Source organism: Pungitius pungitius, chromosome 9 (assembly GCF_949316345.1).
Source record: "Pungitius pungitius chromosome 9, fPunPun2.1, whole genome shotgun sequence".
Lineage (NCBI taxonomy): Eukaryota > Metazoa > Chordata > Actinopteri > Perciformes > Gasterosteidae > Pungitius > Pungitius pungitius.
The window spans coordinates 14,908,895-14,936,321 of NC_084908.1; the positions used below are offsets into that span (position 1 = coordinate 14,908,895).

The window sequence follows — 27,427 nt, forward strand, 5'->3', positions numbered from 1 at the left end:
AAAGTGTAGGCTCTTGTTATACAGCGAGAGCTTATAGTCACGCTTCTGCAGGGCTGCACTTATCACCCCAGCGGTGGTTTGCGATGAATGCTAACTATTAGCATAATAGTACTAACATCATGATGTTTGCCAGTTACAGTATATTGTTTAATTATTCCCCATGTTAATTGTGTGTTAAGCATTTTCTAAGTAGCACAAAACACAACTAAAGCCAATAACTAATAAAATATCAGACAAACATTTTGAACTAAATGGTGGCCAAAGAGGAAAACTCAAGCAAATCCAATTGAAGGGAACATCTGTACCATTGAACAGTTGCAATAGCATTTGACTAAAAACCTAAATAAACTCGACGCCATGCTGCTGATCTCTGCATTTTCAATTACCACAGAAAATATTAACTAACTTAACCAGCTGCTGCGAGTGGGAGAATGAAATGAATGAATGAATGAATGCAAATATGATTCCCACCCATAGAGCACATATGATTACGTAGATGGGGTGCGGGAAGTTTAGTTGCAGAAGAGAGCAGCTTGACCTTGGCATTTTGCTGCCTTTAAAACACCGTAAGTGGTCATTCAGCAGGGCCAGCGGCTCTTTGAGGTAACAACTGGTCATGGCTTGCTGCTGCCCTTGTTCCAAAATACATTTTCAGGACAGAGCAAAAGGTTCTTCTTTTCTCCCTAATGCCTCTCCAGCGGGATCCATCTTACTCCTGCTTCTCATGTTGAGAATAGAGAGGATTAGGGAACAGGGACTCACTGGATTAGCAGAGGATTTGGGTAAATTAGGAATTCTTTTCCTTCACACTGTTCAACACTGACAGACTTTCTTTCACCCCCCCCCCCCCCCCCCATTTTTTTGCGGATAATAACCAAGCCTGCCTAATGCTTGCTCCTTGGTTTGACCTGCACCTGGACCAGCCAATTTATATAAAAGATGTATCTTTTCCCCACTCCATGTCCCACAGCGACGCCCCGGTCTGCCTCTGCCAGCTCTCATGGGCTTGGACCCCACGGACTTAGTTACACGGCTCATTCCAGGAAAAAAAAAAAAAAAGAAACAGATCCCTCATCGACAAGCACACAGGCCGGTTCCTTGGGAAACGAACGCTGCATGCGATCCCCCCCTCCAGCTAAAAGAGGGTGGAATGGGGAAGAGGAGATTGATGGTTGTTTTAACAAGCCCTGGACTCAGCTGGGTATTCCAAGGCAGCCAATTTCATTAAAAAGCCAAAAAGCATATTTCAGTAATTATGTAGAGGTGTTGAATGTGGGTTGCGACTTGTTGCAAGAAACAGAAGAATAGCAAGTTTGGTTTGGCGCAACTCAGGGGGACTCTGGGAATAGGATGGTGGTGCAAAGGCAGAGATCCCATAATAATGGAGATTAAAGAGCTTAGTAAATTAAAATACATTGTGATGATGTTGCGTCATAGTCGTCCAACCAATCCTGCATAGGTAAGCAGACAAAAAATAAAAATATACTTTGTGCATTAACCGCAGATTATAGAGCCAACCATGGGTTGAGGGAATTGCCTTCTCCCTTTTTGAATAGCTCCTTATTTGTAAATCACAATGATATTGAGAACATATGGTGGGAGCCTGGAAATTGATTTATTGTCCGGAGGTTTGTTCATCCCCCCCTGGTTGATTCTCACCGTTATACTGTTGTCCAAGGATTTCTTTTGGAACACACAGGAGGGATTTTGTAATGCAAATATTGCCAGGGCATATGGATGCCTGTAGTACTATTATTGCATTTGTAAAATAATCAGTTATATCCCCAAATGCAGAAGGAAAATGTGTCATTCCAAAATTGTCACCCACTTACAACACCAAACCTTAAACCTCAGATATTCTACTCATACTTTTACATGCCATTTAGCTGACGCCTTTATTCAAAGAATACAAACTCAGAAGAACAAGAAAACTTTTTTTTTTTTTTTTTTTTAGGACAAAACGTTTATAACTAGAGCTCATTGCTTCTGTGGCCAGCTCTGCTCATTGAGACAGATGCTAATGTCCCGTGAAGGCAAATGCTGCTGCATCATCAGTAAACACACGGCTCCTGTCAGCCAGAGAGCCTTTCTGGTCTACTGTGAATCAATGAAGTCTCCGAAGAAGAGAAAGTTATAGATTACCCAAGGCAACAAGATTTGGCAAATGGGAATCACAAAGGAGATTAATTGCAAACAAACGGCAGCGGAGATGAATCGCTGGCTCCGAGGCAAGACATTGCAGGGCAGGTCTTACCCGCTTAACTTTTAATTTAAAATTCAGACCGATATTATTCATAAAACTCATATTAATAATAATAATTCTGTAGTATTTTAGTCTTTCGGTTATAGTTGAGATAGCCAAAAAACAACTTAAGTGACACATTTCAGGCGAGAAAATTGTGCAAAGGAGGATGAGCAACAGTAAAATGTATCGACAGGTTGAGGAACCGAGTGTGGGAGCACGACCCCTTTAGTCTGCATCGCTTCCTTTAAATCTAGTGTCCTTCTCTTGGTTGGAATATTGGCCACTAGAGACTTCACAGTGTTATGCGTAATAGGCTTGTCACTGAGAATCATGGTCACAGGCCCCATTTACTGCCCAGAAGGAGGGAGAGGAGTGTGTCTGAATCATTTAAGAGCCACTGTCCTGTAACGTTATCTTGACCGTTAACTTTTACTCCAACAGTTGCCAACGGGAGCAGAAACAGAGCAGACTTGTTTATATTTCAAAACTAAATGTCAAGCGTACTTACGCATCTTGTAAAGTTCATCCACCTCGCTGAGCGTTAGATTAAGTCAAAATGTATACGCGTGTTCCTTTGCCTTTTCACATCTGTGTCATCAGCACTAAATACAGGCTGCCAGCACGCACAGGCCGACATGAGGAGAAATGTCACCGCTGGTGTGCAAAAAAACAAAAAGCTACCAATTACTTTTGAAAATGCATCTGTTTATGCATGTGTTTTAATAGAAATCGTTCAATATTTACCTACAGATTCAGCTCTATAGTATTTGATTCTTCTCATGTGTGTGCCGGTATCTTGACTGATTAAAGGTTGAAATGTCCACTGTCCTCCATTTATTCTGTTCAACCATCATCTGGTTCGGTTTCTCTGGCTTCACAGTCAGCCGTTTCAGGTTTGTTACACATGTGAAGCAGGTGGTGCATGTGGACTCTGCTTCACTGGCACGAGGACATCAATTCTGCCCACCTGATGTGAGGAAGGAGCAGGTGTGTGCCACAAATCACAAAATATCTACCGTAACTCAGTGTGTGTTTGTGTGGCTTTGTGTACTCGTAACTACATGAGTGTAGTGACGCAGAGCAAATACAGAGTGACCTTTCAAAACCTACAGAGGCTGTCAAGGTTTGTTTGGAACTTTTGTAACTCAATTAACGAACATGGCGGAAGCTACCAGACTAACAGTTTCCACAGATGCACTTGCAGCTCTGCGAAGCTGTTCTTTTGTGTGGAAGTAACATGGTCACCGTCCTAGTTTAGCATTTTCCTACGGTAATACATTTCTATTTAGCTCTAAAATAAAGTACGGGTGGCTGATAACGCCCTAGTTTTTGCATTAATTCCTTCACAAGCTCAACGAAGAAGGCAAATAGACTTCATCCTTTCCGTGAACCATGACGGGACGTTTTAAGGCAATCCGTCCATAAGCTGTTGAGAAATTGCAGCTAAGAGAGACACAGCAAATTTGCCATCATTTGGACATTTCTGCTAGTAGGTCTAAAAAATGAACCCGATACATTGGAGGGTTAAAAGCCCGCAATAGTAAGAGCCGTGACCTAACTTGGTTATTGTGCTGAACTTGGATTCATCCGTCTGTAACAAGTACCATAATACCATCTTGTGTACTAGAACATGGCGGGGCCCTTTGAGGTCAGTCTACGGCTCTGAGTTAATATGGTTTTCCAGATACTACACAGTCAGTACTCAGGTAGACACAAGCGATGATAAAAAGCCTGCAAGTGACGTACAGAAACGAGCTGGCAGTGGAAGCCACTCTCAGGGACTCCAGCCAAAGAAGCTGACTGCAGCTCTAGGCCAACATATTTTACCTTTATAAGGAGAAGCGGCGCTCCTTTTTTTTTTTCCTTCGGCCTCAATCACATGAATCTATTGGCCAGTGAAACACAGTGAGTTATGGATACGCTGAACTTAGGCTAAAGGAGAGGCTGCTGGCCTTAGTTTACAGAGTGCTCCAGCACGCCTGTAGGACAAATCATCCCTATCTCTGTTGGTTTAAAAACCCCAATGTCATTCTGTCTTTCTACTCGAAGAAATAAGCCTGAGGAGCATTTTGAAATAGAGTTTTAAAGGAAATTGTTTGAGCTATCCCCCAGGCGAGAGGTGTATTCTGAAGACATATACTATGAATGGCGCTCTCTGATTTTATGTCACCGACACTTTGTAGAAGTAATCTCTTTGTGCAACTGACAAGGAGCCATAAATAAGGCATATTAAGAGACAGTACTGTGTCCACAGTGGGTATTCACTCCGTGAGGTATAGATAGTAGGCAAAAACATGAAAGTACTCGGAGCAAAGCTTCACATTAAAAGTGTGAAAATGACACCAACAGAGCAAAGATATAAAGATGCCGTTCCATCAGGCTTTAGGATCAGAATCAACCCACTGAATACCTCGTTTTAATGCAGCTGAGAAAAGAGGCAGGAATACACCTCTTGCCTGCCATGCACTGTAACCAACAGGGATTAACATCCACACAGCCGAGTTAAGGCACTTTATATTTGTGTTCTGCATCACTGCAACTGAATTGCACTTCCTCCCAGTGTGGTTTACCAACAATACACATTCTCCCATTGTTTAATGCCATGTTTAACACATGGTTCTCTATGTTTGGAAAAAGCCTTGGGGCAGCCTGCCGGCCTTACATCCACATGTAAAGTAGGGCTTTATTAATCTATATGCTAGTTCGATTTCACGTGAAGATTATGGCACTTAAGAACCCAATAGCAACAGTCTACTCTGCTCAAAAAAATAAGAGATAATGACTCTAGCTAAAGCCAACACTAATGGAAAACCAGTCAAAGAAATCAAGAGGGACAACCTTGAGTTGGCCTCCCCATGCAATTGTTGTTGAATCCATGCCATACCCTGATAAAAAATTGTTTTAGTAGCTGAGTGGTATACAAAAACTAACACTCGAATCAACTTTGGAGGCGATGCTAGAGAAGCATCCCGTGGAGGTCGTGATTAAAGTGGCAGACAATTCCCAGGAGGCAGCGGTTGACTGTTCCACAGATGCGGAGCAGAGTGGGGCACGCCTGGAGCACGTCTAGGAAGGATTGTGTCTGCTGAGAGCAGAGCTGCCTACTTTGGGGATATTATGAACGCAGAACTGTTGAATGAAAAAACAGCTTCCTGCACAGATGGACAACCCTTACGTAAGGGTTAGTATTTGCTTGTACAGCAACTATTGAGAACTGCTTAATTTATCAAGAAAGTTAATGAAGATGATGTTACGTTGTATGTTTATTTCCAAGTTATATTCGTTTGTAATAACCTTGAGGGACAAAAGGAAAGAGATCAAATTGACCAAAGATGTATATGCTGTCTTATATTCTCACCTGGAAGGTCAGAGAAGAGTAGGATGCACTCATTGAAGCCATTGGCCAGGAGGCGGTCCCTGAGCTGCTGCAATATGGCCACGCCGATACAGAAGGGGAAAGAAGAGTTACCCAGCAGCAGCGTGTCCCACAGGTGGAAGATCTTGTGCAGTGGAAACACATCTGTATGGAGGGTACAGAAATAAAACACAACAAAAGGAGCTATTTTACAAAATGACCATAGTGACTGAGAAGACCAATCCCATGAGGGATACACAATGGGCTCATGCAATCAAGATATAACAGCATGGAACGCGCACACAGAGAGAAATGGGGAATCGGTTCGTTCATAATGATTGTGATTTGCATGTGCATAATGCATTTACTTAAGATGGCTCGATGGCTTTAAAATGGAAAGCGCACTGAGCAATATTGTGCGTTGGCAGGTTTGCCTGCAGGAATATTTGCAGTGAGGGAGGCAGCTGGGAAAATGTTTTTGTGGTGGGTGTTGTGGTGGGAAAATGACAGGAAGAACATCAGGGGGCTGAGGGGCTTTAGAACAAGGAAACTGCACCGGTTATTTCAAGCCAACTAAAACTACATCCCGATAATGTGGCCCACTGCAGTTATTAGTTCAGTGATATTACTTGCAGTTTTCAAAAATGGAATATTTCCTCTCCTTTGAGATTCATGCATGAGAACCAGAACAACCCAGCTGTTTTTATCTTTGTGAAGGTCTACGCTGCGCTTGTAAACGCGTGCGTCTTTGTGTTAGTGTGCAAAGTGGCTTTGGTGAGGCCGAGACCGTAGGAAGGGTGAGAAAATGCCGTCCTCCACATTAGCAGTCAGCTGAGCAGACTAGAGCGTGTGACTGACAGGAAGTGTATGTGTGTGTGTGTGTGTGTGTGTGAGAATTGAGGATGACCCTCCAACCTTGTCTCATATTGGATTGAGGACATTAGCAGTCAGAGGGGCACGCCTCCTGAATACTGGACTCACACACTGCCTCAGGGGGAGGAAAGGGGGCAGGGGGTAAAAGGGTCACACCTCACACTCTCTGCCCCGGGAGTGATCTGAGAGTGTGTGTGTGTGTGTTGCAATACCTCCCTGCAAAGGACTGAACAAGATCAATTTAATGTAAACCATAGGTTGTGTTCTGTCAATTAGAGTGAAGACTTCCAAAGTTAACAAAATCTACAATCCGAGTGAGAAGGCAAAAAAAAGTGTTTCAAATAGTTCTACCGTAGGATGTGTCCGTATTTACTGTAGATGGCAGAGGTTAATTGCTCATTATTGAATATGTAACATTGACTTGTGAGCCCCAGCTGTGACCCGCTGAAGATAGAAGCTCAACGCAGCTGAAGACCAGCAGCTAACCCTTACAATTATAAGAACATACCACTTCTGCTGCACAGAAGGTGAGAGGACTCTAACATTACAATACGCCAATTACAACAAAATAGTCGCACAATTAAGCAAGGACACCTACAGTTATTGCTGGATTCTGTAATACTCGTTACGAAAATCTAAAAAAAGATGACAGGACTGCGGGAGAAAATTCATCAATATGTGGTGGACAAAAAAATCTAATTTGGGGGAATCAAAAAATAAAAGGTTTTTTAATAAATAGGGGCATAACAGGGTATAGAAATACATAATGCTTCCCTAAAGGTTCTCGTGAGGAAGGAAAGTTAGATTTCATAATATTTTATATCAATATTTATTAAAGGCTTTTTATTTTTACCATCCTGAAGTAGAGCGCCTGGAATTGATTTTGTCTGCTACATCCTACTCTTGAAACTTAATGTTACCTCTTCATGCAGACTGAAGGTTAGAATACAAATATCTGCAGGTTTTCAGCTGGCTGTAAAATCATGACAATGTAATCGCTTTTCCTAAAATAGCTATGCGATAACAACCACCCCAACACTCACAAAGGCCTCTGCTGTATTTCGTACAATATTTAAAGGCACAACTAGTTGTTATTTTGCTAACTCGAAGCATTAATAGTCCTGTGAGTCGTTACTTATGGCCCACAGGAAGTGTGATGATGGTCCTGTAAAGGCTACAGATGCTCAGTCAGAGTCACAGAGACACGACACTTGTTCAGCTTTGATTCAAAAGACCTTTTAAAAACTAGAGTATAGTACACTGTCCAATTCTGCCTGACCTTTTGGCAAAATTATTTCAAAACAGTGACACGCACTTGTCGGCAGGCCAAAAAAATCTAAAACTGACACATTACAAGTACTTCAAACAATTTACTAAAGACAATAGTAAAATCACTGCATTTAACAATATACAGTGTATACGTATCGGCAGCAACAATGGCCCATGTTGGTGTTATTATATGATATTGTACTATTGGATCATTATTAATGCTATGAAACACATGGGTAAATGTTGTGTTGGCTTAGGAGCTCATTTTATCTGCTTTAGATTCAGTAGTTTTAGGTTGTTAAATCAATAACAATGCATCATAAGTTTGAATCTGTGAAAAATAGAAAGCACTCCTGGTGAAGTGGAGATGTAGTGGAGTATGAATTAGGAGAGAAAAATAAAAACACATTTATAACTACTTTGCTTGATTTAATGCATACACTTTGAGCCTTTTCCTGTCAGAGATCATCAATGACAACTGAACAAACTATCGAATTATATAAGACCACAATATGTTGTTGAAACCCTCAACAAAGCGTTTAAGATGTATTTAAATAAAAAACAGGGATAAATAAAAGACCTGTGGCACTGAGCGGTCAAGCCCTTTCCTTTCAGATTTGAAATTAATTAGCAGCTAGAAGCAAAAAAGGTCTGTGAAAAGGTCAGAGAGAGAGAGAAACAAAATCAGAGATCTGGCCTATAGTGGACCCAGTGACCTTTTCAGTGTATTTATTCATACTCTGATTGATGCAGACTTAAGTTTTTTGGACTACGCTTAGTGACATCATAACCACATTGTGAGAATAACGAAAAGCTACTCACGTGTAAACATAGTCAGGAACCATGGAATAGCGTAAAGCTGTGCGGTAAGAAAAAAAGAGAAAAAGATATACAGTGAATACATTTCTGAGATAATGTAGCATTCATTTGTATGCAATACTCAGCATGTCCAATCGAATGGCTGAGAGCTCACAGGTTAGAAGTGAACTGCTTTCTCACTACAGAGATCTCTCCGGGACATGCAGCACACGTCTCTGAGCCTCCTGAGAAACAGGCGGCCGGAGAAAGCAAACTGCTGAGTTTGGTTATTACTCAATGGGGTGAAAGCAAACAATGAATCTCATTATACAAATCGCTCTTTCATGCATCCTCCTTACTCTCCATTCTAACCTTTCCCCGGAAGGAAATGCATAAAAATAAAATACTGCTCACGCGATCCACCATTAGCCACCTGTTAAAACACCTGCCGACCCGCTGGCCCCCAACACCGAAGCTCCGTGATATTATGGAGCAGAGTCTGCAGGAATTGCCGGAGCTCATCTCAGAAAGTTATTTGATGGCTAATTGCGTGAGAGCAGGTAACTTTTCGACAGCCCTCCTCTTAGCCCGGGGAGTGATGACCGGGGAGTCTGAACTTCACCGCTGCCTAGCAGCAGTGCGAGTCAGCCCGGATTGGATTAGTGAAGGTGTAAATGGCAAAACCAGCGGAGCAGATGTGGCCAAATTGAGAATGGCTGGCCACAGGCAATCTGTCTCTCTGCCGATGGCTTCGGGCACCACTGGAGCGGAGTCCTTGAATCCCACAGCATTTCCAGAGATTACTTGTGGTTTCTGTGTGATGCACGAGCCACTATGTATTAATCTAGCAATGATTTTTGTAAGCATCATTGGGAAGCAAATCAATTTCATACTGCAGTGACATTCGGTCTTTTAGGGCTGATGGATTGGTTTCCTCAGTAAAACAACAGTTGAGACCGTTCTCTGAAGTTCACAGAGGAAAAGGGGATTCATGGTCTGAAAGGTTTAATTGATGGCAGTGACCTCAGACATGAAAGCTGTATCAACAAAGCTTGTTCCAATATCATCCTGGTCTCTTAAGCAAAACACACATTCAGAGTCTCCTTTGAAAGGCAAGTCAATGCTGGCAGCTCAGTACATGCAGTACGCGTCGAGTCAGCATCATAACGTTATGTTTTTCTTTGAAGCATCAAGCTTGAAAATTGGATGAGTACGAAACTGAAGGAATTGTCGAGGAGACATCTGTCGGACGTGAGGCCATAATCCACTGTTGATTTCCCGATTCCATGTCTTCTGACACACTTTAAACTATGACAGAAAATCAACATTTCACTTGCACCACTTCAAAAAAGATGAACAGCAGCATCAAAACGTGCAAGGAGGAGGAAGAGGACGATTAAATCCCTTATTCCTCTATGACATAGGATCCAACTCCCATCGGAGTCTGGTCCCCAGTTGACACTCATTCGTCAGCACACTAACTGAAACCCCAGAGAGGCTGTAGACACCTTAACCTTGTCACTGTCTGTCCACAGCTGAAGTTAAGGTGCAGCATGTGGGGCATATAGTAAGAGAAGTAAGGTAAGGCTGGCCGAGGACAATCACTCAGTGTGCATTGTAGACATTAATCGCTGTATAAATCACCAGTGGACTACAGGGGGAACCTGACCCTCGCCACAAATACTGGAGAACAAAACGTGACAGTGACAATCACCAGATATGCACCGTGGTCTATGGACGGTCATTTCCTTTGGCCCTCGTGTGGAGAAGACAAATGGAATAGTTTCAATAGTTGACATGCAATAAAAGACAAGAGGCCCGTCACTGTGTCACAGCACTTGCACTCTTGGAGACTTACGTCTGGTATGAAGCCAATCTCATTTAGATGGTTGCTAAGCTCCGGGTCATGGAAGGCAATCATTTGGGAGAAGACGGTCAAGTACTCTGAAACGTAGGCAAACACAGGTGTTTATATAACTTGGTGCGCAGCTTGAGTGCTAAAAACCTGATTGTATGTACTTGACAAGAGGACTGTACAGCAAGAGAAAGCAACCTTAGACCCGAGTGCCAGTGGCACGATGTAACTTAACCACACAAAAGAGTTTACAGTCAACAGTACGAAAACAAGATGTACGAGACAAACATAAGCCTACCCAATAAACTCTTTATTACATCCATAATCAAGCAATGATTTCTGAGTTCAGGTGCTTTTTAAACTATTTGATGCCTTATAACAAAGAGATTTTTTTTTAAAAGAGACAACATTTTACAGGTGGACTACTGATCAAATATGCAACCATGGAAATGTCAAACGGAAACATCTCGTACGAGCAGCTTTCCCCCCCACTGTAAATGAACAAAGATCACCCAACCAGACAGAGTACCATCAGCTGGCTCTCCGAGGCATCGAGCAGTGGAAAGAAACAGTGAGGGGCACATTCCCCACGGAGTGTAAGAGGTATGTGGTGGAGCTCTTGTCACATAAGAATCACTTGTGACATTTCTCTGCAGGCTATTGCAGTTTCATTTGTTTCCCTCGAAATGATGTGGCTCAGCTGTAAACCCCATTAAGATGGACTGAAATGTGTTTTTTTTTACAGCTTAGGAACAACATGTAGCTTAAACGCAATCAACATTGAGCTGAGGGCTTGATGCTCGGTGCCAGCCGGTGATAATTTGTTTTTTAACTTGGCTGAAAGCGTTGACCGTGTAATACTTCACTTGAAGTGGCAGTTGACTTCAAAAACACTGCGTGGCTTAAGTAGAAACAAGTTAGCTTGAGCTAGTGTGTAATTTATATCAGGAGAAACAAAAAAAATATATATTAGCTTTAACATTAGAAGATATTGCTGCTGAAAACACAGCAAAATATGTGTGTAGTAAATCTCACCTTGAATGACGTGAGAGTTGTCCTTCAGGAAAAAGTTGTACAAGTACTTGGGGATGAAGGCAGACATGCAGGCATATGCCAGAGCTATAAAGGTACAAGATAAATATGAGAGGAAACCAAAAACAAACAAAAAAGTAAGGTTGAAATAAATACACTACTAATCTGTGACAGAAATACGTTATTAGCTTTTCAAACTTAACGAATTACCTTCATTATTAAAGTTTAAGTACAGGAATGGGGCACACAGTGAATCCAAACCTGAAATGATGGAAAGAAAACAGTTTATAATACTAATGTATTGTATCGCATAGTTGTAGCTACGGGAAGGAATTTCCAAGATATGACATGAGCGCCACCTAGTGTCAGAGCACATATAGTACAACAACAAATAATGCAAACAAGGGGGCGAGCGTGTTGGGGGGTGGAAGGTTTGTTGGTGGTAAAACAAAAAGGGAAACGATACACAAAAAATGCAGTGAGAGCAACATCAATTTGGCAGAAGAGTGTCTAACCCTGCCAGTAGACCAGGTCCGGGTGGGAGACCACCCAGGCTTTCAACACACGCCTGAACTTGATGTGGCCCTGAGGAGACGACAGCAGCTCGTCGTACTGGTGGCAGCGCGGGATGTCGACCTCAATCTGTCGGCGCGCACAAAAACACACCCAACCAAAGAATGACACACCCGACCAAAGAATGATGGCAAAACACCGTGATGCTGCCGTGTCTTCTTCTGAACAAGTTACCTGTCGGTCAGTTGGTATGGGAGTATCTTTGTCAATGCTTTCGTATTTGGCTTGAATGTCTCCCTGTTTAAAAAAAAAAGAGATGAATGTCAACTCAAAACAATGTTCAAAGTGCAGCTTTTCCAAACATAGGACGACTATTGTGCTGCACCTCAATGCCAAGCAGTGCTGCCCACACCAGGCCTCGAACAAGAGGGGGAATATCCACTCGGGCCTCTTTCCACACCAAGTTCTTCTTGTAAGGGTAGGCCTGACGACAAAACATGACACAGAGTATAAATTAACAAGCCTCGACAGTACACTGTACACTGTTTTAATGATAACACAAATAGTAATTGAATGAAGAAAAAAAAAGGACCAGGGACTGAAATATTTAGCACTCTGTCTAATTGTGGAAGAAGTGCATGTGTGTGTGTGTGTGTGTGTGTGTGTGCGTGTGTGTATGACTTTGAATGGAGCAGACCTTGAGCAGCCTGTCAAAGAGGACGATGCGGATGAGCTGGTACTCAGTGTCTCTCTCTCGGATGATGAGTGGGAGGGTGACGGTGGTCGACAGCTCATTGCTGCTGTTGGACTGGGGCAGACTGGACTGCCTAAAGGAGAGGTGGGTAAAAGGACATATGAGATTACCGGAGACAAAACAGGGACCAAAGCGGAAAGGATGAAGGTTGCTTACTCGTCTTCCAGTAGAGGGTAATAGGCTTCACCTGATACATCCTTCAGTCTCTGGAAAATACGGATTTACAATTTAAGGTTAAATTCTGTTCAAAGGTGGAACCACTACAACATAAATGTAGTATTGTATTATTAGTTATCAGCTATGAAATGAACAAGGAACCCCGTTGTTGAAACATTTTTAAAAAGAGTTTTAAAAATGAGAAAATGAGAGTAGATATTGTCTTAGATTTTATATATCATATTGCATGAGTGACGTTTCCTGATTTAGAATATAGAAATATGGTGTAATTTGAAACAAACGACTTAAACCCTACAATATTGTTGCAACTTCAATATAAAAAAGGTCCAAATACTGTTTTATCTTCTCCACATTTCTAAGCCCTACGTCAACACAACATATCCACAATACACACATTAACAATATATTGTTGTGTCTGCTTGTTTGTCGTCTTACGTTTCGGAGTTGGCACAGAGACAAGGTCACTGTTGTGTCGTCAAGCAAGAAACTGCGGTCCCTTCCCTGGCCGAATGATTCTCCGTCTTCCAGGACAAAACTTAAGAAAGACAGAAAAAAAAGAGGGAGATGTTTCATCAGTATATAGAATACTGAAGTTAGCAAATGTCTTCATCATCAGTGTGCACATGTGTGCATAACGTACTTGGGCAGTGTGCAGATTGGAGGCTTGGACTGAATAATCTCCTTGTTGGTCAGCTCCTTCTCCAGGTCTCCCCCAGCCAGACACCACAGATGGTAAACCTCATTTATGGCCCGCTCCGAGAGGTAGTCTGCATCGTCGTCTAATAACACATAAACACAAAAAAAAAAGTAAACATCTGCAGCACATACACCCAAATGATGGAGTCACTATCCAGCTTAGTATCTTCTCCCGACATCAGGACGGTTTAATCATCAGGCAATGGAATCTTGTTTCAACAAAACTTTAATATAAATGAAAGAAATTTGATTTCATCGGGCAACATATAAAAAAGTCAAAGAAACTGTCTTTTCCAAAATGAGCCTGGTGGAAACTGTGCTTGTCAACACAATGTTCATTGTGCAGCTTATAAATGACCAAAGAAAAATCCAATTTGATCTTTCTGACACTAAATACTGCTATTGATATTGTGCTGTGAGTGTAGGGCTGCGCGTGTGAGCTGTGTGAAGTTGGGGAGACCTTTGCAAAGTTCCCTGATGTCTTCTGGGAGCTCCAGATGTGCACAGCGGAGCGAGGAAGAGAACAGACTGACGGGCTTCTTGTAGGGCGTGTAGAGGCCCGAAACGCCACTAAACACAGGGTCTCCCAGCAGGTCTGCAGGGGTCGGCCTGCAGGGCGCAGACAACAGCAAACATGGTCACCACAGAAAAATAGTGTGCCTTCATGTTGTAATTTAAGAACCTGAGTGATCATTTCATATATTAAACATTTAGTAATATAAAGTCATAGATGTTGAAAGACAATAACTTCTATTCTATTTGCGGTTCATTTCACTTCATGGTTTTAGCATGGAATCTTTTTTGTCATGCATACACTGAGTATTTCAGAACTCACATGATCAACTAATAGTCAATGTTCTACAATTATACAAAATAATATCAGTTACCTTTTGGATGGACGAAATGTCAAGCATTTCCTTAATAACGCAAGGACATTTTCAGGCAGCTCCTGTAAAAAAGGCCTTGTTAACTAGAGAACACAAAATTCACGCACAAGATCCATTTAAAACTTCCAATAATCTCCCCAAAAGGTCAAAAAAGCGTAGGTAGTACTCACACAAAACTTAAATAGTGTGATAAAATATGTTTTTCTATAAACCCCGCTTTATTTAATATTTTCTTCATTATTAACTCAACGAGGCAGCCAATGATTTTGACTTCACCTTGATGGCATCCAGGCAACCATGTTCCTCAGCGAGGACGGTGACAATGTCGTCTATGCAACCTGAGAATGACAAACAACGCCACGCTGTAAGCCGACTGCCATTAAAGAGCATATTGCTCAGTATGTAGAGGTTTTTTTACTTACCCAAGCTTAGGATGAATTTCAGTCTCTCACTAATATCGATATTCAGCAGCAGTCGTCTCCCCTGTAAGTGATTTACAGCATTAGAATCAATGGGGCAAATGATTCATGCAGCTGGCCCAAACAGCACCAAATATCTTGTGTGGATGTATTTTTCTTGTCTGCAGGGGTTGTTGAAGGATTCTTACTGCGCATAATTCAAACAGCAAAACCCCAAGCGACCACACGTCAGTTTTGGGTCCTGAAGGCAGAGGCGCTTCATCGTGGTAAGAGTCACTGGGGTGGAAGGAGCCCTGAGCAATCACCTCTGGAGCAAGGTACGATGGGTACCTGAGGGAGAGTTCACACATATTGCTCACATTTCTGTCATTAAATTAAAGTATATTCAGTTGTTCCTGAGAATGTGCAACGCTGTTTTACAGTTGCATTCACTCAATTTGTTTATCCAGATGTTATTGAGATTCATGGGCATGGGCCATCATTCCTCTTTTCGTTCTGCCAAAGGATATTAAACAGAGATACTTGGTTGAACAGAAAGGCCTTTGGATTAGGACTCAAGTCCAACGATCTGTTACGGTTTCTAAAACAGGAAGTTATTTTGAAGCCCCAAAATCTGGTTTCCATTAAAAAGCAATGGACCATTATGCATCAATAGCATTGCCATTTGTCTTCTTTATGATTGAACTAACTGATAAAGTGAAAATTTGAACGTGTACCGAGAGTGCATAAAACACAAAGCCAAGAAAAGCTGCAGAGCACTATTTCTCTGCGATGAACAAGGAGGAGAAGACGTACCCGATGGGAAAATCTACATCGGCCCCATGATCAGTCATGTGATAAAGGCCAAACTTTGCCAGCTTGACATTTCCCTATGAAGTAAAAAAAATGTCTTACAGTCACACAGAATAACATCAAAACAAATCGTATGTCTTTTAAATATATAAATAAAAAATTTGGCCCAATTTTACCTTGCAGTCCATGAGCACATTGTGTGCACTGAGGGCTCTGTGCACCATACCATGTTTGTTCATAAATTCCAGACCTTCGAGGACCTCATAGGCTATCTGCAGCAGCTTCCCTGGGCTAACACAAACAAATACCCGACAGTGTATCAAACCAAGTGTTGACTGGGTCAGCGAAACGACACAACAAACCATTCATCTTCTTCTTCTTCAAGTAGATTACAAGTATTAGAAATTTGAATGTTTTTAATTTACAAACGTAAGCTCGACCAGTAGATGGAAAAGTCCATGCATAGTATTCCAATGGCAATGTAATTAATCAACAGAACAATAGTAACTAAAAAACAGCTCACCAGTTAGAGCGAAGGTAGAAAACAAATGTGTTCATCACATTGTAAATACTTCAATAGTTTATGAGGATTTTTTAGAAGAATCTCACCTGACGGTTTTCCCTTGTTTTTGAAAGTCACTTAAGCTGCTTTCAAAGTGTTCAGCAACAACAATCAGTCGTTCTGTACAGCATGAGGAAAAGTTACAAGATTTAAATGCACATGTAATGTATTCATGTTTTTGACACCTCTATTATATACAGTAATGCAGTACAAAACAATACAAATCTGAGAACGTTTTTTTTTATAAACTTGCTTTTTGGCTTCATACATTTTAGCTGTAATCAGCTGATAAAATGTTGAAATGGTAACTTGTGTTGTTGGAGTATAATGAAACGCTGTCGTACACTATCTTATTATTTGTATCCAACTGTAAATCCAACGCTATATGTAATTCAATTAACAACAGACTAGCATTACACACAGAACAACAGCATGAAACCTCAACAAATACCCAGGTTCTACGTTTTCAGTGAATGTACACATCAGGGGCCAAATATGAAAAACATACTATCAAGTGGGAGGAGAGGATATACAGGTTGGAAGAGGAAGACACAAAGTCATACCGTGTTTCCCTCTGGACATGTCCACGTATTGGCAGAGTCTGGGATGAGTGATGGTTTTGAGGACCTGGAAACGTCCCAGGATTTTGATGGAGTTGGGGGTGAGAGGGAGGCCATTACTACCGCAGACATCATGAGGAAGAGCTGAGGCAAAGAAGGTGAAGGCCCCCAGCTGGGCATCTTTGAGAGGGTTCATCCTGCCACCGGGCTAGAAGCACTGATGATGGGAGGAAGAATTCAACATGACTCATGGATAATATGTGATTTAAAATATAAATTAAATGTTGATGCTTTATGTAAACACTGGCTGAGGCAAAGACCACCATTAGAGCAAGTGAAAGGTTAACAGAGTCATTAAAGTACTAGCTAGTGAGTAATAAATAAAGCCACTAAGCTAACTTAGTTTAGCTATTTTACGAAAATAACGTGTAATGCCTAACGTTGTTAAGAGTCGATGAGTGAATATTAATGTAATGTGCATGACATCCAAATAACGAGTCTACTCACACTTAATGGTAAAGCTGTATTGCCATGTCAACGGAATTAAATAGAAATTAGCATAAAAACATTTCAAAGGAATTCGTTTCCTGCCTCTGCGATGTGATGGGAACAGCTGAGGGAACGTGATCAATGACGTCATTTGCGTGCGACAGAGTATTTTGAAAAAACAAAACCACTATGTAACTTAAACCAAACAAAGATATTTGAAAACCCCTCAACAACGTTGTCCATTATTTGTTTTTTCCCGTATATTTTAAGAGTTGTTTTTTCATTGTAGTTATTACACACGGGCATTCTCCGTTGCCTGCTTATATTTTGCGACGGTATCCGATCTATAGAAGATATGGCTGCCGCACTCTGACGGGAAACGTACGAACCTGTTTCATATCCGGATGTTTCGAAGATCTAGCAGAGAGGCCCCTCAGAGCAGCCTCGAGCTGCCTGCCTGCATGTCAGCCAGCTAGCCGGCTAGCTGTGGCAGGAGTCACTACGAGCAGCTGTCAAGCCCCCACATCTCCATGAAACGTGTTGGGGTTGCGGTTCAGAGTCCATGTAAGTTCCAAAAAAAAACTGTTTATTTGTTTTAACTAACCGATCATAAGTCGTGAATAACCTCTAACCAGCCGCACAACTAGTGTTTCGTCAGTTATAGCTAACGTTTCGTGATAGTTTACCCATAGTCTATGTTAACGTTGAGTTCCATTGTCACGGTGTGGTTAAGAAAACGTTACATGTTCCGTGTTAGCTGAACCGAATACAGTTAATAGCTTAATACATTAACTTGCAACAAACGTAAAACACACGTCGTAGAGAAATCCACCCTCCACATATCACAGTACATTTTAATCTACATTTTAGTTTGATTGCTGTATTTGCAAGTGACTCCATTTAGTTAGACGTCTTCTTCATTGATTTGCCAATTTTCTCAAAATGCTGTTTAACCTATCGTTGTATAAAACATAATACCTTATATGAATGATATATATATATATATATATATATATATATATATATATATGATGTTAATTTCTCCCATTTGAAAGCAAATGCAAATAACATAGTTCATTATTAGAAAACACTAGCTGCATGATATGAATTTTTCAGTAATGCACTCAGCAGTATAATGAAATTCTATACTCTAAATATTTATTCAATCTTTTTTTATGCAGGCATAGACAGTAATAAGTGATTTTTGGTTTATATTTTTAGTCAGTTATGAACTACATGTAATTTTAAAAGCAAGTTAATGTGTATCTATCTTGGTTACTATATTGTTACATTTGTAATCCAATTTCTTTCTGCATTGTCAAACATTATTGACATGGTGTCTCAATTATGTTTTTTTGCTCTGCAGTGTGTATTCTGAAATGAACAGAACAAAAAAATGACACTTGAGATACGAGAGTACAGATGTTTATTGACAATATCTGAGCGACAAAAAATATGTATTTTTACTGGTACAGTTTATGGCTGAATCCTTTAATTGAATTAGGGCTAAAGACTTCAAATGTTCAAATGTGTAGGTCCCTCTTATGCCTTCAGGTGGTGCTGGCATACTGTTCTTTCTTTTTATTTATATTTGTCTGGTTGGCAGACAGGTGGGGAAGTATTCTCATAGTTTATTTTTACTGTCGGAATGAACCATGCAATGAGCCAACACTGTGCTCAGAAACACCATATCAAAGAAAACCACCTGTTTGATCTGTTTTAAGTTTATAATGGATGTCGACATAAAACGTTTGTGTGGAGAAATGTTGACTACGCACACCAGTCGGGCCATGCCTATTTTTAGGAGTTTGCTAATGCAAAAAGCTCCCAAATTGAGCATCAGCTGTCCCCTGTTAAGCACTGTTAACCTGCTAGATTTGCAAAACAGGAGATGAATCAGGCCTCGGCCCCAGGACTCATTTTCAGGGGTTACCCAAATGAGATTCGTCCTTTTGTGGCTCTTGACATTACTTTTCCCCTGGTCCTGTTTAAGTCAATTTGGTTTCTCGAAGAGCAATGCTTTGTTCCTTGATTTTATCAACTGCAGTTCTTTTGTGTTTCTCATTTCCTCGTCTCACAACATTTTGTTTTTTTTTATCTCGGGCCAGCTGTTGTTCTTCAGCGCCTCCCTGATGTGTAAGACGTTTTCTTCTCCATGCCTCAGCCTTAAAAAAAAATTTAAAAAAGAAGTTATTTTCCTGTTTACTTTTTTATTCGAGTTAATTTGCCAAGCTGAACATGATAAATGGAACATTACCACAAATAAGAAAAACCGGTGTCAATTTGTGTTGACACCGGTGTTCAGTGGCCCAAAAGTTGGACCTTTTTGAACTTCATGTCCAAAGCTGAATGCACATGAAGTTGATACATAGTGTGGTTTAAGGATTAACCTCTGAATGTCACTTCTTCACATGTCACTATGAAAGACGGAATTCAATCATTTGAACTGACCAAATCAACTTGAAACCCGTCCAATAAGACGCAGTTAATACCTACTGGGTCTGCACACTGAAAACACGTCCGATTCTGATTGCTGTCAGACATTTTGGAACTTGTTGCGATTTTTCTTTTGTGATCAATTTTAATGAACCGCCAGTACCGTATTGAATAAAATAGGAAGTGATTGTACAATGAAATGCAGTCCTATGGAAGAGCCCAGCAGCCACCTTTGCAGAGATGAAATGTTTTTGTTCTGACGGTCCGAGAGGAGTCGGCTGCACTCAGTGGTCTCTTAAGAGCTGTAGTTTGTGGTTCCGTTGTACTGGAATGCAAACTTTGTAACTCCAGACATGTAGAGGTTTAGCATAGTACTTTAGAATACCATCTCTTTTTACAATGTGTCACTTAAGTGAACTTGGAACTTCCTGCAATAGGGTAACAAAAGTATTCTTTTAATTTGTGAGCACATCCACTCCATTTCAAACAAAAGGTGCCAGAAATTGATTGCAGAATTTGTCGAATGTAGTAAATTCAGTATATTTTCTAACTTGGTGTCGTATTGATATTGAAGAATGTCTTTTTTGGTTTTGTTAGGTTTTTAGCTCGTTCTTTGTTCAAGATGTCGAGTCCCAATCCTTTGTTGAGGCTGGAGCAGCGAGCGACCGAGGCCGACCAGATCATCGAGTACCTGAAGCAACAAGTCCAGCTGCTGAAGGAGAAAACCGGTACGAGACACACTCGGACCCCCACAACAGAGCTTGTACATATAGAACGTTTTGTCAGCTGATGATGGGCCAACATGTACATACATAAGTATGTGTGTTTTGATGAGTTCTAAAGTTGGGTTTCTGAATGTTTCTATAAGATGGTTCCAATGGTTTTTGATGATGCATGAGCATGAATGAGGGAAATATATCTTGTGCACTTATTAATTAATCAAGAAATTCTTCGTTGTTATTCAGTCGCATTTTTACCAAATTTGAGCGAGCACAAAGTTCTGTTTGTGTAAATGATACATTTCCACTCTGCATACTCTCTGTGAATTTGTCCATTGATAATTGTATCGCTTGCACAATGGATGACATTTATTATATAAGAACTGCGTTAAACTGTCATTTAAGACGTCCATGGGATTTCAAAAACGGGATTCATTGGCAATTTTGTGGATTCTTTAGACTTGAAAAAGAGCGACACTGTACATTTTGGTAGTCACCAAGTTTAAGGCCACGATGTATTGGTATCCGATCAGCAGCTCCGATCCTTTCCCGTTGAATAGTGGAACTTCATTCCAGTGCTGAGGGCTAACAAGAATGTGCTCTGCTGCAGTGGTCCAGGCCAGTGTCAGAGAGGAAAAGAAGCTGATGGTGGAGAATGCCAAACTGAAGAATGACATCGAGGAACTGAAAAAACAGCTGCTGGAAAAAGAGAAGAAGAAGGGAGGTACGTTGGATTCTTTTTTTCACAGCAAAAACAGATCAAATGTTTGTTTGTCTTTCAGAAGACCTTGATGTGGTTATCCTTCACATGTAGCCGCCTAAGCGGTCGTGTTACATTAGAGACATGTGATGTCAGTTGTTGCTCGTTATAGCGTTTGTTCGGTTTTCTATGAAGGATCGCATCTTTTGCATCGTCGCCCCAGCCCGTTATAACGGGATTGTTTTTTGTTGAATAATTAAAGCAGCCGTGGTGCTTGAAGAATCCCCATTAAGGACGGTGATGGGGTCAACATGTCTGTCGGCTATGTGCATCTGACATACATTGACATTAAAGGGCAAACAGCTCAGATCATTAACACACATTTAATGTTTTCCAGAAAGACGCTGCAGGGCTGGAAGAAATGAGCAGTTTAAACCTTATTGAAAAAGAGCCAATTAGTTAGTGTTGGAACGGAGAAGGAATGCGTTCCAATATACCAAAGACTGTTTCTAATCGTAAATTGTTTATCTTTTTTGGCGGTTCCTTTCCAGTGGCATTACATGGCTTCATCCAAAGATGGATAAATAAGAACTTTTTGAACACTCTTTCAGACTTTAGCTGATATGTTATAGAGATGGGAAAAACTATTGAATATGAACTTAATAGTGCTTTGAGAAAAATAACCATGTGACGATTTGAAGACGAGCATTTGCCCTTTTTTAGCGCTCTGGCCTCCACCAACTCCTGCTTTGCCCTCTAAATGCTTCAGTGTGTTCACCAGCCAGACGTTAGGTCAGAAAACCAAACTCTGAGCTGCGAGAGGCTAAAAGAAACCCAGTAGCTGGTCATTCTCTGTGGGTTCATCACTGATGGCAATCCTTTTTTCAACATAACATTATGGATCAATGCAGCTTTACTTTGAACTTCTAGTCGAGCTTCCAATGTTTCCAAAGATGCAGGAATATAATATATTTTATTATTATGTACAATAATTGATGTATTAAAGGTTATGATATACTAGTGAAACCATATAACCTCCCAGCAACCCTGGGGGGGTGTCAACAGTTTAAGAGGTTGCTGCCCGTAATTCCAAGATAAACCGGAAAGGTCCTGCGCTCAGGTCCTAACATAGAATTAAGGTAATTAAAAGCATTATGGCGACGGTGGTGTGCCTGCAGACCGATGTTTGTCAGACACAGGCACTGGATTTTTGTAGGAATTCAAACATCAGGCGCCTTAAATGAGGGGTTATTTTTCCTGGAGAGTTATTGTAGGACATTGTTCCCTGCGTTATGGCTCCATTTCCTCGTTTCCATCAACTTGGACACGGTGTCATTTTCCCATCTAAACTGTTTGCATCAGGAGTGCAGTCCTCCCACTGGGTGCGTAAATAAATCTCCCTCTGTATCATTTCGTTGTACCTTGTTGATGCAACTAGCTCTGAGCCTACAAAATATTTTTCCTTCAGACCAACGATGAGCCGTTATTCAATCATGTACTTGGCCCTTGTTTGCCCTGGTGTAGGCCGCCCCTCGACGGCAGTGGCCATGCCGTCCAGTGACAACAGCGTTGAGTGCATTTCGAAGCCCGGCCCTCCTAAAGCCTCCGGACCGGCACCCTCTGCTTCCCCTGCTGCGAACGTCCAGAGCCCCCCTCCCAAAGAAGAGGGCAAAAAGAAGAAGCCAGAAAAAAAAGGTAACGACCAGAGAACTAAAGGAAGCCACATTTCAGTGTTTTTTAAAAATTAATCCTTTGAAGAGTGTTTTTATTTTTTCATCTATTAGTTCACCAGAAAGAACTTCATTAAAGCCATAAACGTTCCCTCTAATTACTGTAGGATGTTCTCCTACTTCATCAACATTATCATTATTATTATTTGGAAGGCGGAATAAGAACTGACTCGTACAAAATAATTAGTACTTACGGCCCCTTGAAGAGTGTGTCTCTATCTGCCCTATTCCTGTAATCTCAGGACGTCCAGGTTCCAAATTGTAATCACGAAGCTAATAAAAGGCTGGACTCTGCAGAAAACTCTTTTTCTTTGCTAAATGTTTTTTTTTTAGATTAATAGTTGGATAGATGCCCTCTGATCTTTAAGGTCAGTTGGGATTCTCCAAACACGTTTTTCTACTTGAATAATGATTGTATGACAGCCCTATCGGTCCCTCAATGATCTCTGCGCCTCGGTAGGAAGACTTTTTGTCAAGCTTCATTTGCTGTTGACTTTTATGAAGCTTGTGAAGAGACTTCCTTAGATAATATAATCCAATTTGTGATTGATTAAATGTTAGCATTTCGTGGATAGTTGTCTTTTTAGGAGCCATCAGGAAACCAAAGAATCCCCATGCGTCAAATATAATGTCATTGAACCTCTTTCTAAGGAGCCGTACATGTCAAAATCTTTAACTGTTAACTCTAACAGTGTTCTCGCCTACTCCAAAAAGCCGTAGCTTCTGATTCCGCAGAACAACGTGTACCCTCGCTGCGCTGGCATCGCAGCAGAGCATCCATTACGCGCGGCAGAAATGTCAAAGGCAGGGGGTTGCGCTGCATATTCATCAGCGCTGGTGTCGTTTCAGAGGAATGATTAAAGGCCGCGTGGTCATTTGATCACTGCGACCGGCTGGAATGAACGTGTAAGCAAACCAGGCGAGGGGAAAGCTGCTCCGTCTCCCGGGAGGAAGCATCTGCTATTTCGCTATGTCGTTGGATCATAAAGCACTCGCTCGAAAGTGCGCCTCGGTGCACTCGTTTAGTCAAGGTTTGTGCCCCGCATTTCTGGCAGGAGGTGAAAAAGTGCAACCCCCCCCCCACCCCCCCGAGGCCTGTCATTGATGGGTCTGTTGTTTATGGGAGGAAATGAAATCGGATTCCGGACAGATGCCTAGTATTGCTTCCAACGTGATTTGCTTCTTTATTAATTTCCCTTGGGACAACACCAGTTGGCCACGATAATGTCTGTGCTTTTAAACAATCATTTCCGTCAAGCACATTTAGAGACGATGGCATGAAAACTCTCCCAGATGCCACTTGTCATGCAGCGAGCCTTCCCGTGGCGTCTGACTGCTGGCACCCGTCGAACTCTGAACCGTCCATACACACGGATGAATAGCAAAATATACCGGAAGGATACTGAAATGGTTTAGGATGACAGCATTTGCCTTTCTCGTATCCCAGGAGGAGAGAAGGCCGAGAAGAAGCAGGCACCCCCCAGCCAGGAAGAAGCCACGGTGGACGTGTCTCGCCTGGACCTGCGCGTTGGACGCATAATCACAGCCGAGAAGCACCCAGATGCCGACAGTCTATACGTGGAGCAGGTGGATGTGGGAGAGGCTTCTCCCAGGACGGTGGTCAGCGGGCTGGTCAAGCACATTCCTCTGGACCAGGTACATTACGACTCGTATACTGAGGGGCTGGGTTATGATATACAGCTAGCTAAAACAATACATTAGCCCGAGAGCTATTTGCAGAGTAGAATACGGACATTTTTGCAGCATCGTGTGATGTCAGGTTGGGTCAAGGGACTCTGATTCAAGCACATTCAATGCTATGGCTTCTTTTTTAACGTCTCATCGGGCTTCAGCTCGCAGGCCTGTAGATGTCAAAAGCATCATCCGACCTTCTGCTTGCGAGTGAGGGAAATGTAGACATGAACATAACATTTATTTTTGTACTGACTTTATGAATCCCTTTAGAGTCTCTACTTTAGAGTTGTTTCCACTTGAGCAACACGCAGGGCAGTATAGGTTTATGTGTATTAATGGTTCTCTAGGGTCATAATAAGGATTTATTGGTCCATTCAGAGCGACTACTTAAGAAATGGTATAAGGTACTACTTTATTTTGACATTTATGTTTTGCTCATGGAGCAAACAAATGTATCGTTGTCAGTGTTTCTGACTCTTCATACTTAACAGACCAGGGAGTCGGTCACCCACAGCTTGAAATCAACTCATTACATAGTTACTCTTGTAGTAATACATTCTATACAAATGAGCAATGCTAATCTATTAAGGGGACACGCTTCATGTAAAATATTGTTCATTTTGTAAATATGGGTGCACAACATTTAAATGCTGTATCTGACTTAAGATACTTTTGTTTTATGATATGATTTAAACAAACCTCGGACAAAGCTATTTTAAATTAGGAGATCAGCATTATGCTTTATATTTGCTTTGAGTTAAACCAAATCAGTGGAAGTTTTTTTTTTTTAAATTAAATTGGGTATTTCTTCTCAATTATCATGGTAATATTGTGTGTAAAAGGGCATTTAATCTTCTGTCCCCCCCCCCCCCCGTGCAGATGCAGAACCGCATGGCAGTGCTGATGTGTAACCTGAAGCCAGCCAAGATGAGAGGAGTCGTGTCCCAGGCGATGGTCATGTGCGCCAGCTCTCCAGACAAGGTGGAAATTCTGGATCCTCCGAGCGGAGCGGCTCCAGGGGACAGAATTACTTTCCAGGGCTTCCCAGGTACCAGCACCGGATTCGCGTACCCGCTTAGACGGACATTTATTCCCACAGCGCTGATTTACTCTGGATGATTGTCGTGGAATTAAGCCCACTGACAGAATGCCCCAGCCGAGTTTCCACAAGCTGCCTCTGACTTTAGGAAATGGGAGGCTGGCGTTTATGCTTCTCGCTGCCAGAAACAACAGCGGCCATGATGTGTTGTCAGAGCCCACTGAAAGCTCACATTGAAGGACTCGGTTCCGTTGGTTGGTGGCTAAATGGCCTGTGACTGCTGATTTAACAGACTAATCAACGGGCATTGCTTGGAATGCGACCTGCTCTTTTCTAATAGTCGTAAAGATAAGAGTCCTACAGTGAGTGACTTGTTCAACTAATGTGAACCTTACTGCTCACTCATTTACACAACTAGACCGTAGAAGAGTTTAAGTCCCCCCCTGGGAATTATTAAGAACACTAACTTTAATGAATTTGGCTGTTTGTTTTGGTTCTTATAAGAGAATACAGCTGAGGCTATTTCCTAAAGTACATTCAAAAAGAAATGATGGGTGAAAGACTTTTTTTTTCTTATTTCTCTTTTCTTGAACCAAAGAAGCATAAAACCGATTCAATTACCGCCAATCCAGTGCTGGTGTGGGTACATGGTTGTAATTTCCCCAACTAATGGGGTGGAGTACTCTTGCTTGAACTTCACAATGTACTCAAGTTGCTCATCAAAACCCCCCTTTCATGCTTGGGATCAAAACTGATTATTGCCACTCTCGGCTCCTAAATGGCAGTTTTGGGGAAATAAAACCCATTTAGTTCCTCAGAGAAGCCAGCCAGTGCCGCTCGTGATTTTTCACAAATGCCAGGCAACATCAAAAAACAAAGTGAGACCTGGTTTAATTGTTTCCCCTGGATACATGATTTGATACAGAGAGGTTTGGTTAAGATGTTTTGAATTATGGCCCGAGAAAACATTGCAGTTTTAAAAAGGTGACAATCTACAGTAATAGAGCATGGTAGAAACTCCCAACTATTCGCATGGAAAGGATGACATTCTAATTGGCCTGATGAACACAGTGTTTCCAAGTATAGCCCCGGATACAAGAATCTGTCCTTTTTTTTTTTTTTTAAATGAGCAGAGAACAGAAGAGCTTCCAAAGTCTTAAAACGGACGTCTTGATTGCAGGTGAACCGGACAAAGAGCTGAACCCCAAGAAGAAGGTGTGGGAGCAGGTCCAGCCGGACCTTCGCACGGATGGCCAGTGTGTCGCAACCTATAAGGGCGCAGCCTTTGAAGTTGCCGGCAAGGGCGTCTGCAGAGCGCAGACCATGAGCAACAGTGGAATCAAATGAAATGACCGAGCTGCTTGAAATAGCGCAGTGTTTACCCGGCAATCAGCTGCGTGGTGATGAAGATGATGTAGAAGGGCGAGGAATGGAAGTTAATGCTTTGAAGATGTTCAATAAAGGGATTTGAGAAGTACACATACTTTTAATGTCCGTCATAAGAAATCTGTCCCATGACAATCAAGGTTTTTTGGGGTTTTTTTTCGACCGCTAAAATATAAACAACAAAGTGAAGTTATTCAATACAACTGCGTTTCTGCTTCAATTCATCAACTCTGTCCTCTCTCCGGAGGCCCGTTAGCTCAACCCCGCTTTGATTTGAAGGGTTATAACTCTAAAAGACAGCCGCGCTGGACTCGACTGAGCATCATTGCGTTCCCCTTTGTCTCGTCCTGGGCACTTTAATGAGTCAGAGATGAAACGGGGATGTTCTACTAAAAAAAAAAGAAGCCCAACACAAACAGATCGGGTTCTCAAGCTCTTTGCAGGGG

General features: G+C 41.7%; 2 protein-coding genes across 2 annotated transcripts in view; one reads left to right on the plus strand and one right to left on the minus strand.

Annotated features, from left to right (window-relative positions):
* The window catches only part of tbck (TBC1 domain containing kinase), a 28,837-nt gene extending 11,401 nt beyond the window's left edge, over positions 1-17,436 (minus strand). Inside the window, exons 1-22 of the mRNA XM_037472470.2 lie at positions 17,295-17,436; positions 16,791-17,004; positions 16,275-16,347; positions 15,842-15,956; positions 15,669-15,742; positions 15,062-15,203; positions 14,877-14,937; positions 14,731-14,792; positions 14,455-14,516; positions 14,028-14,176; positions 13,512-13,650; positions 13,307-13,406; positions 12,851-12,900; positions 12,638-12,767; positions 12,326-12,424; positions 12,175-12,237; positions 11,943-12,069; positions 11,638-11,688; positions 11,431-11,514; positions 10,399-10,484; positions 8,565-8,601; positions 5,604-5,765 (exon numbers count right to left, since the gene is read on the minus strand). Coding sequence (XP_037328367.1) covers positions 5,604-5,765; positions 8,565-8,601; positions 10,399-10,484; positions 11,431-11,514; positions 11,638-11,688; positions 11,943-12,069; positions 12,175-12,237; positions 12,326-12,424; positions 12,638-12,767; positions 12,851-12,900; positions 13,307-13,406; positions 13,512-13,650; positions 14,028-14,176; positions 14,455-14,516; positions 14,731-14,792; positions 14,877-14,937; positions 15,062-15,203; positions 15,669-15,742; positions 15,842-15,956; positions 16,275-16,347; positions 16,791-16,983 — 2,059 coding nt within the window. The 5' untranslated portion in view covers positions 16,984-17,004; positions 17,295-17,436. The remainder of the gene's footprint in view (positions 1-5,603; positions 5,766-8,564; positions 8,602-10,398; positions 10,485-11,430; positions 11,515-11,637; positions 11,689-11,942; positions 12,070-12,174; positions 12,238-12,325; positions 12,425-12,637; positions 12,768-12,850; positions 12,901-13,306; positions 13,407-13,511; positions 13,651-14,027; positions 14,177-14,454; positions 14,517-14,730; positions 14,793-14,876; positions 14,938-15,061; positions 15,204-15,668; positions 15,743-15,841; positions 15,957-16,274; positions 16,348-16,790; positions 17,005-17,294) is intronic.
* A 259-nt stretch (positions 17,437-17,695) lies between these two features.
* On the plus strand, positions 17,696-27,167 carry aimp1a (aminoacyl tRNA synthetase complex interacting multifunctional protein 1a). Its single transcript, XM_037472471.2, has 7 exons — positions 17,696-17,840; positions 20,310-20,440; positions 21,042-21,155; positions 22,656-22,826; positions 24,309-24,517; positions 25,436-25,604; positions 26,776-27,167. Coding segments are annotated over exons 1-7 (963 nt in total). The 5' UTR covers positions 17,696-17,838; the 3' UTR covers positions 26,943-27,167.
* The last annotated feature ends 260 nt before the right edge of the window (positions 27,168-27,427 follow it).

Bases quoted from the DNA above. Each gene is read 5' to 3' on its own strand.
- aimp1a (XM_037472471.2), top strand. The intron at 21,156-22,655 runs GTACGTTGGATT...GCCCTGGTGTAG, and splicing joins AAAAGAGAAGAAGAAGGGAG to GCCGCCCCTCGACGGCAGTG. The intron at 25,605-26,775 runs GTACCAGCACCG...TCTTGATTGCAG, and splicing joins TACTTTCCAGGGCTTCCCAG to GTGAACCGGACAAAGAGCTG.